General features: G+C 37.8%; 1 protein-coding gene and 1 long non-coding RNA gene across 2 annotated transcripts in view; one reads left to right on the top strand and one right to left on the bottom strand.

Moving 5' to 3' along the window:
- LOC102580894 (regulator of nonsense transcripts 1 homolog) overlaps positions 1-3,937 on the bottom strand; it is a 19,196-nt gene extending 15,259 nt beyond the window's left edge. The window contains exons 1-7 of the mRNA XM_006358548.2: positions 3,079-3,937; positions 1,705-1,956; positions 1,448-1,618; positions 1,258-1,308; positions 531-623; positions 278-373; positions 43-93 (exon numbers count right to left, since the gene is read on the bottom strand). Coding sequence (XP_006358610.1) covers positions 43-93; positions 278-373; positions 531-623; positions 1,258-1,308; positions 1,448-1,618; positions 1,705-1,956; positions 3,079-3,603 — 1,239 coding nt within the window. The 5' untranslated portion in view covers positions 3,604-3,937. The remainder of the gene's footprint in view (positions 1-42; positions 94-277; positions 374-530; positions 624-1,257; positions 1,309-1,447; positions 1,619-1,704; positions 1,957-3,078) is intronic.
- A 325-nt stretch (positions 3,938-4,262) lies between these two features.
- LOC107062848 (uncharacterized) lies at positions 4,263-4,845 on the top strand. Its single transcript, XR_001474897.1, has 2 exons — positions 4,263-4,461; positions 4,527-4,845. It is a non-coding gene; the product is annotated as an uncharacterized lncRNA (long non-coding RNA).
- Positions 4,846-9,069: the final 4,224 nt, after the last annotated feature.

Genomic DNA, 9,069 nt, shown 5'->3' with positions numbered 1-9,069 from the left:
GAGGGTGACAAGAAAGAGAATAGGAAGTCCTAACTAATGTACCTGACTGGCACGAAGCTCAAGGGCAACCTCTTCTTGAGCAGTTAATTTTATCTGAAAATGGAAGAAACAATTCACCAGTCTTGGTCAAAAAGCCAGCCAAAACACACCTATACTAGATGTCGAAGAATACACTTCTCCTTCTAAGTCATCTTGTATGTGTTCTAAGGGTGTTTACAGCTGAAGGAGGCTCCATAGTTTTTCCCTTCTAAACAGGGTGAGAGATCAAGGTCCATACCACATGCCCCACTGATTGCCATGCTGGATGAGCTGCATCCCCTGAATAACGCAGTCGTAGCTCATCACCAGGTACTAGTCGTAACTCATTGTCTTCCTAAAAGAACAGCACCCTATGTTCAGTCCAGATGAGTGAAGACACAAAAGAAATCCCACTTCAAGAAAGAATTGGCTATGACAACAATGTAACAACACAAGAATTTCAAGCTTGATGAGAGGCATTGGAGGCAACTTTTATGAGGATGATAATATACCTTCGGGAAAACAAAATATGCTACCCGCTTCTTGTTGAGACCTATATCCCATCGAACAGTGAGGTTATCTTTACTTTGAGACTCTTTCATCATCTACCAAATAGAAATAAAATCTTGTTATGTCAGGCAGTACGAAACCTCAAAATAAAACATTACAAGATGGAGAAACGACGCTATCAGTAAAACTTTTTGGGGTCTCATACAACATTACCAGTTTCACAAAAAAAAGGACGCTGTCTTTTTTTTTTAGAAAAGGGTATCCTTGTATTCACACCAAAAAATTCATCATCCAAAAAATGATGAATTGGAAACTTACATCCCACATAGGGTATTCTTTACAGAAAAAAAAGGATGCTATCATTAGGTAGTTGACAAGGATAGAACACATAAGAGGAAACAATGTCTTAGATTGATTGACTACAGAATTCAATCATAAAAGAAAGAAGAAATATCGCATAATTTAAAGATTAGAAACATTTAGGAGCAAAAATAAGGTTACTAATGACTTGAGACTATTGGATAGACCCTCACTCTACTGAAATGCAATTCTAATGGTACTACGTCACCCAAAAGAAAAGGAACTACTACACTATCCAAAAGAAAAACCTACAAAGGAAAATGATCCACTAAAGGAAAGCAAACGACATTTTTGGATGGAACAAAATGCCAAGAAAAAAACATATTGCACTCAAAATTCAGCAAGTAAAATATCTAATGGCTGACATACCTTATCATAGTCAGCTTCAAGCTTGATCAGCGGTGCAAATATGTTTTGATACTACATTAGAAGGATAAAACCAAACTTAATTAACATGTCAACCAGAGAAGTGATTCATGAATACAATCCAGGGCAATTTTATGGAGCATTTATTAGACAACAAAAGCTAAACAATATAGGATAGCAAAATCAAAGACACCTGATAGGCATCTTCATACTTCAAGCCAACAGGCTGAGGTTCATCATCCACACCTGGCTTCTCAAGATCTTCCAGGTTAGCATCAGGATTTGTCTTCCACAATTCTTCAATTTTATTTATTTGTTGAGCACTGATTTGTCGTGCCCGCAACTGTTCTTGCTCTGATGGAACCTGAAGTAGGCAATAGGTTACAGAAACAGGAGAGGAGCAAAACTCAGAAAGCACCATAAGAGGAATCAAGAAAGAGAATCCCAAACCTTAACGAGCCACTGCAAGAAACACCTATCATCGATAAGGGGGCACCACTGACTCAAATCCCAATTCATATCCTTCAGCGCATTAACATTTAAACATGGTTCCCTGCAGAGGAGAACAACGACACTCTCTGTCTTGGCAGAGATGAAACCAAGAAGAAAGACGTTTCGACATCCACAGTTGTAGCACTCTAGAATTGTTTCTCCCAGTGGACTATCTTTATGAAGACAAACCTCCTTGTGTTTCGCTCGGACCTAAGGTGAATGTAGTGGATTAAATTCAGTAATTTCTAAATGCCTTGTTTCTAGAGTGAGAATGACAGATGTACCAACTACAGGAAAAACCAAGATACAGCTAGCAAACAGATGTAGCTCATAACCTATTTTTGTCAATGCATGAATATTTCCCACTGTTTACTATAGTAACAAGATTCAAAATGTTAGCACACCACGCTTACATGAATATGTGTCCAATTTATAGGTGAACTCACATCTAATGGACATTGAGCATGTAAAAGAGAGAGATCAAATAGAGTACATTAACTCCCTTAATAAATCAGCAAAAGGTACTGCCTTCGCTCTTTATTTATTTTAATAAGTAGATAATGCCTTCACTTTTCAGCTTTGATATAATACAAAGATCAGTTCAATTTTCCCTCTACATCTAAGAAAGTAGACTTGCAAAAGAAATAAAGTCTTCAAAAAACTGACAAGAACCTAGTAATCAGAACACGAAGAAATGGACACAATAAAATTATAGGCCCTGATATTAGCATTCCAAACACAAAAAAACAGGTCTAAAGAACAACGGTTTCATATTTCCATGTTGAATATCAATCACCATGTCCAAGAGAAAGAACTGAACATGGGAAAAGACCTCATACATAACAATAGAGTATCCGAAAGTGAAAGAAAATATTTTAAGAGGCACAAAGGATTCTTCGATAAGCTCAGTTCCTTAAATTAAACGACTAATACTAGATCATTTTAATCAAACTAGTTGGAGTTGGTTGTACAAATCCTCCACATTCTTTTTAAAAAAAATTAAGGGGTCATTTGGTAGAGTGTATAAGTCACAACCTCATTACAAGCAAAATCATATAATGTGATCGAGAGCAGCAATATATTCACAAGTTTAAAGTTTCCATTTCAAAAACACACTATTCTGGCCATAGGTCCACACTACTATTACTCACAATTCTTTTTGAAAAGTAAAGTAACTATAATTTCACAATTCACAGTTTCACACTACCTAAAACATCACACAGCATAGAGAAAGTAGCTTGTCAATTGTACCAAAGCATCTGGTCCTTCTTTTGGCCCATTTTCATAATCACAAGTATTTGACAAAACACAGAAAAAACTAAGCATACATACCAAGTGATTAACAATATGAGAGCCTGAAGTATTCCCTCTCGAATTACAGAACCATTTGCGGCAAGATGGGACGTTACACCTAACCACACAAGCAGGATTCGTCACTCCGCAGTACTTACAAGCATGTTCAACCGCAAAATCTCCTTTTCCATACTCAAAACTCTCATCATCACCAGTCTCTTCAAAATTCAACCCGCTCATTCCTGCCGCCAATGCATCCACTGCCACCGCCGCCGCCTTATTACTACTAATCTTACTACTACTACTCCGTCCACCATCACCGCCACGTGATTTACCTGACGCTTGAGAAGCATCAGACGACGACTGCGGACGATCAGGAGCTTCAGAGACTAAGGAATCAGACGGTGTAGGCCAAGCAGATGATCTAATTGGCTGTGAAAGCTCATGAAACTCAGGATAATCAAATTCTTCTCCCTGTGTGTTGAATTCCAAAAATGTGTACGCATCGTTACCCGTGTCCGGCTGCGACGCTGTGTCGTACAAACTGTTGCTCTGAGAATCCATTTTCGGTGATGACAGTACTCGTTAATCACATACGAATTCAGCGTCAGCGTTAGGGTTAGGGTTTAGGAATTTGAATGCGAGGAAGAAGAAGGAAACAAATTACGTTTTTGTTTGAGATTTGTTGGAGAGAGTTAAGGATTTACAGAGTATGGAGATTGAGGGAGATCGAAGAAGAACAGAGATAGATACAGAAATGTTGAATGTATAGGTGAGTGCGTTGTTGTTATTTTTTTCGTGAAGACGTCATGGGAGGGGGGGAGGTGGAGTAACGGCGGGGAGGTCACGTGAGATAAGACTTGATGCTCTGTGTGATTGGGTGATTTTCGTTTGGTCTTGTGACTATGGGCACGTAACTCGAGGGTGGCGCGTTGAGTTGTTCTTTTTTTTTGGATATAACAAATGCCTCCGTAGGAGTGGAGATCGCATATTAGGATAGAAGGTTAATAGGGTTAGAGTGTCGTCTTGTTTTACGAAATTTGAGGCTTGTAAATGTTTGTTATAGTACTTGTTGTATTCTTGTAGTCTTTGTCCTATATTGTTTATTTATTTATTTTTAATTAAATACTTTGGACTAGTGATCCGTTTATTTCTCTTCATCAAGAAGTCATACAAACAATCAGAAAAAAACCCAAGATAAGAAATGTTCAACTGGCCCATATTAGGAAATTTAAGACTAGCTAAGTACTAGTCTTCCCCTAAAATAGGATTTCCAAATTAGAGCTTCCCATAAATTCCAATCCTACTCTCCATTGCTCCCAGGTTTCTTGCTCCCTTCTCCTTGCCATAGCTCATTATCTTCCTCTGGGTTATTAATGTGCTCCATCCATGGTTGTGGAAGTGTTGTATCATCTAACAAAGGTATTTGCTTTTTGATGTTGTTCCACCTCCAACTAAACCAGCAATTAACTTTATCTTTTTTGCAGATGTGAAATCCGGTGGAGGTGTTTGTAGTTCAAGATGAACTTTTTGCTAGGATTTAACCATGACACTCCTCCTGAAGGCTTTGAACGACATTCTGGATCGAGTCTGCACTTTCAGTGTTTTATCGGTTTGAATTCCCTATTTTTCTGGTCTTTTTTTGTGAGTTGAGATAGCTCTAGGCTAGAAAGCTTTAATACAACTACATTGGCTCTTAGAAGACAAAACTCTGATCTATACATATTATCGTTGTGTATTTCTGATTTGTAATTACACTTAGCTTAGCTTGTTGGGTTAATCCTCCTTGTTTTAATTCTCAATGACAGAATTTGTTGTTTGTCTATGTTAATGATTCGTCTTCCTTTACTTGGTAGTTTGTAGAAACTTCTTACTTGTATCTTCTATCTAGGGCCATATTTGCTAGATAGTCTGCGAACTGATTAGCTTCCCAAAATATATGCCTTATTTGAACTTGTTTCCTTGATATATTCCGTTGTATGTCCTCTATATTTTTCACTTGTGACCAAGGCACTTTCCACTGCTTTAGAAGCATGTGTTTGAGTGTCAATGAATCAGTTTCCAGTATAATTTTCTGAAATTTATGAGTATCACAGAACTGCATCGCTTTCAGTACTCCTATAATTTTAGCCTCCATATTTATTGCATCCCCTATGGTTTGGGCTTCTACATATATTATATCTCCCTTGTTGTCTCTTATGCTGAAGTCATATGAACCTTGTCCAAGATTTCCCCTACATGCACCATCTGTATTACATTTCACCCATCATACTGCTGGTTTTTCACAGTACATTATTATATAGTTTAGTGTTGGCTTGTAAATACTAAGAGTGGTAAGTATCTCCATCCAATCCTGAGATCCTCCTCTAACCCAAGGATATTTTACTTTCATTAGCATTTGGACCGTGTGTTAACATTGCCCCAATAGTCTAGCATATGTCACCTCATTTCCATGTTTTCTAGTATTCCTCTTTTTCCATAACTCCCACAAAATAATTGATGGTATTGCCTTGAGGCTTTGCTTCTCCTTACACTATCCTGGCCTGTCCCACCAAATAGTAATAAGTTGTTGCTTATTCCTTCAATGCTAATACCTGCACATGAAGCAAAGTTCTTCCATAACTTTTGAGCTATGGGAGCTGTTAGAAAAAAGAGTTGCATTGTTTCCTCATCTCCCACATTACAACAGTAACATTTGGACGTCACATGTACTCGTATTCTTTTAAGAACATCATCTATGGGAATTCGCCTTCGCCATACCCTCCAAAAAAAGAAAGAGACTTTAAATGGTAGCCCCTTGATCCATATATTATTCATCCATTCCTTCTCTTCTCTTTCTGCCTTGTTAATTGAAAAACTGATCTAACAGTGAAGTCTCCTTGATTATTTTCCATCCACCATGCCTTGTCTGATTCCTCCATGTTCATATCAGGACTAATAGTCTCCAGAATGTATTCCATCATTTCCTGAGATAATAATTGACTTAGTCTTATTGTGTCCCATTGCCCATTATGGATCATTTTTTTAACCTCCACTTCCTCCTCTACTCCTTTTGGTTCTGTGTAATATAGAGCACATTACTTAGTCCAGTTGTCCAGCCAGAAACTAGTAGTACCTTCCTTCTGTTGCCACCATATTTCATGCTCCACATCTTCTCTGATTGTTACCATTTTCCTCCAAACCTGTGAGGCACCTCTGTTTTGAGCCATTATGGGATGATGTTTTTTACAATACTTATTCCACAGAAATGTGCTCCACAAAGATGTCTGAGTTCTAAAAACCCACCACAGTTTAGCAAATAGGGCATTAGATATATCATATAGGGATCTAAAGCCTACTCATCCCTCACTTTTTGGGTAACACATATCCATCCAAGTCATCCAATGTTTACCTCTTATTCCAACATAGTTTCCCCAGAACAACTTAGCAAAGAGCTGATGGATTTGGTCGATAACATTCTTTGGTGGAGACATAATAGATAAAATGTAGATCGAAATCGATTGCAGTACATGATTTATCAATATATATTTTCCATCAAACGATAGGAACTTGTTCTGCCATGAGAATATTCTAGCAACAATCTTCTTGATTAAACCCTCAGAGTAGCTTCTTTTCTTTCTTCCATAGTATATAGGACAGCTTAGATATGTGAACGGAAAGTTACCAGGCCTAATCCCAGTCAGCTTCCTCAGTCTTACTGTGATAATCAAATGGGTCTTTTCATGGAGGTAGAAAAAGCTCTTTTCCTTGTTAATCATCTGACCCGATACCTTTTCATAATCCCTCAATATCTTCATCATTTAGATCACTGAATGCCTGTCTCCTGAGCCAAATAGAATTGTATCATCGGCATATGCCAGATGATTAATTTTAGGGCTCCATTTGGGCATTCTGAATCCTCTAAAAGACTCATGATCATTGAGTTGATTGAGGCTTCTGGATAATACCTCAGCAGCTATGATGAACAAAGTTGGAGACAAAAGATCCCCTTGCGTTAGTCCTCTAATTGAGTGAAAGAAACCATGACTTTGTCCATTAATCAATATTGAGTACCAATTTGCAGAAATCAGCCGCCAAACCATATTTATTATCATCTCTGAAAAATCAAACTGTCGTAGGACTTTAGTTAGGAATATCCAAGCCACTCTATCATATGTTTTAGCCATATCCAACTTCACCACTACATTAGCCTCCTTGCTTCTTAAGTGTATATCCCTGATAATTTCCTGAGCCAATAATACATTTTCTGCAATACTTCTTCCTTTTACAAATCCTGATTGATTGCGAGAGATAATAGTTGGCAAAACACTAACTATCCTTTCATGCAGCATTCTTGATATCACCTTATTTGTAAAATTGCTCAGACTGATGGGCCTCAAGTCATTGTATTCCTGCACATTCTCCTTTTTTGGTATCAAAACAAGGTTAGTATGTGTAATGAATTTGGGCAATTTTTGCCCACAAAAAAATGCTTTGACCAATCTCGTTAGATCCTCTCCTATAATATCCCAACAGTGTTGGAAAAACTTACCAGTGAAATCATCTGGTCCACTCACACTGTCACCATTTAAGGTAAATACCATTTTTTAACCTCCTCATTACTTGGCAGCTTAGTCATCTCCTCATTTTGTTCCTCCTCAATTAGTTTAGGAATACTTTGAAGCATATCATACTCCTGAATATTGCCTTCGTCTGAAAGCTGAATTTGAAAAAATTCAGTTGCTACCTCACCCATTTGAACATTAGTATTAACTTCATTCCCTCTAACATCTTTAATGCGATCAATATGCAACTTCTTTCTCCTTCCCCTGACATAAGAATGAAATTTTTTTGTGTTTCTGTCCCCATCCTTGAACCATGTCATGCCAACTTTTTGTCTCCAATACTCCTCCTCAATTGCTAGATACCTTCGTAACTCAGCTTCCGTTTTACTCAGCTCACACCTGTTAACTTGGGTAGGTTGGAGTTCTAGCTGTAATTCTTTTACCTTGATCAATTCCTCCAACTTTTTGTGTTTCTGTCCCCATCCTTGAACCATGTCATGCCAACTTTTTGTCTCCAATACTCCTCCTCAATTGCTAGATACCTTCGTAACTCAGCTTCTGTTTTACTCAGCTCACACCTGTTAACTTGGGTAGGCTGAAGTTCTAGCTGTAATTCTTTTACCTTGATCAATTCCTCCAATGTAGCTATCTTTTGAAAACATCACTATAAGTGTTTCTGCTCCAACTTGATAAGGCCTTCTTAGTATTCTTCAGCTTGTCTTGAAAGACTATAAATGGGCTACCATGTCTATCCGATTTCCAATGTTGTTTAGCCACATCCTCAAATTCTTTATGCTTAGTCCAGAAGTGTAGAAATCTAAAGGGCCTGCTATGTGGTTCCTCAGTAGTATTGCAAATCATATGCAAATGGGTGTGATCTGATTCATGTCTCACAAGATGATGAACTTCACTGGAAGGGTATAAATCCAGGAATTCCTGATTAACCAAGATTCGGTCTAGTCTCTTGAAAATGCATTCCTCCTCAACTCTTCCATTCTACCATGTGTACATACTCCCAATGTATTTTAACTCCATTAACGCACAATTATTTATACAATGTGCAAAGTCTGCTACTTCAGTTTGAGTGACTGCTAAATGTTTCTTCTTTCCTCAGTATTACATTGAAGTCTCCTCCTATCACCCATGGCTTATCTGAATCTTCAGCAATGTGTTCTAACTCTTCCCAAAGATCAATTCTTTCTTCATTACTGCACTTAGCATACACCGCCGAAACTAGTACAATAGTATTGTACCTGATTAACTTTAGTGTCAGTTGTTGATCCATATCCGATACAATCTGCCCTTCATAGTCGTCCTCCCAAAATACCCATATTTTGTCATTCCTGTTAAACAGTGCATTTTGATAACCCAATTTCCTTTTATATTATTCCAGCTCACTTGGATCCCTAAATGGTTCCATAATCGCTATGTATTTGTAATAATGTCTTAGCTTAAGATCAATCAATCTCTCAAAAGATTTCTTAGT

The sequence above is a fragment of the Solanum tuberosum genome, unplaced genomic scaffold (genome assembly GCF_000226075.1).
Source record: "Solanum tuberosum cultivar DM 1-3 516 R44 unplaced genomic scaffold, SolTub_3.0 scf00274, whole genome shotgun sequence".
Classification (NCBI taxonomy): Eukaryota; Viridiplantae; Streptophyta; class Magnoliopsida; order Solanales; family Solanaceae; genus Solanum; species Solanum tuberosum.
The sequence above is the reverse complement of the archived record's forward strand: the minus strand, read 5'-3'. Positions and strand labels throughout refer to the sequence as shown.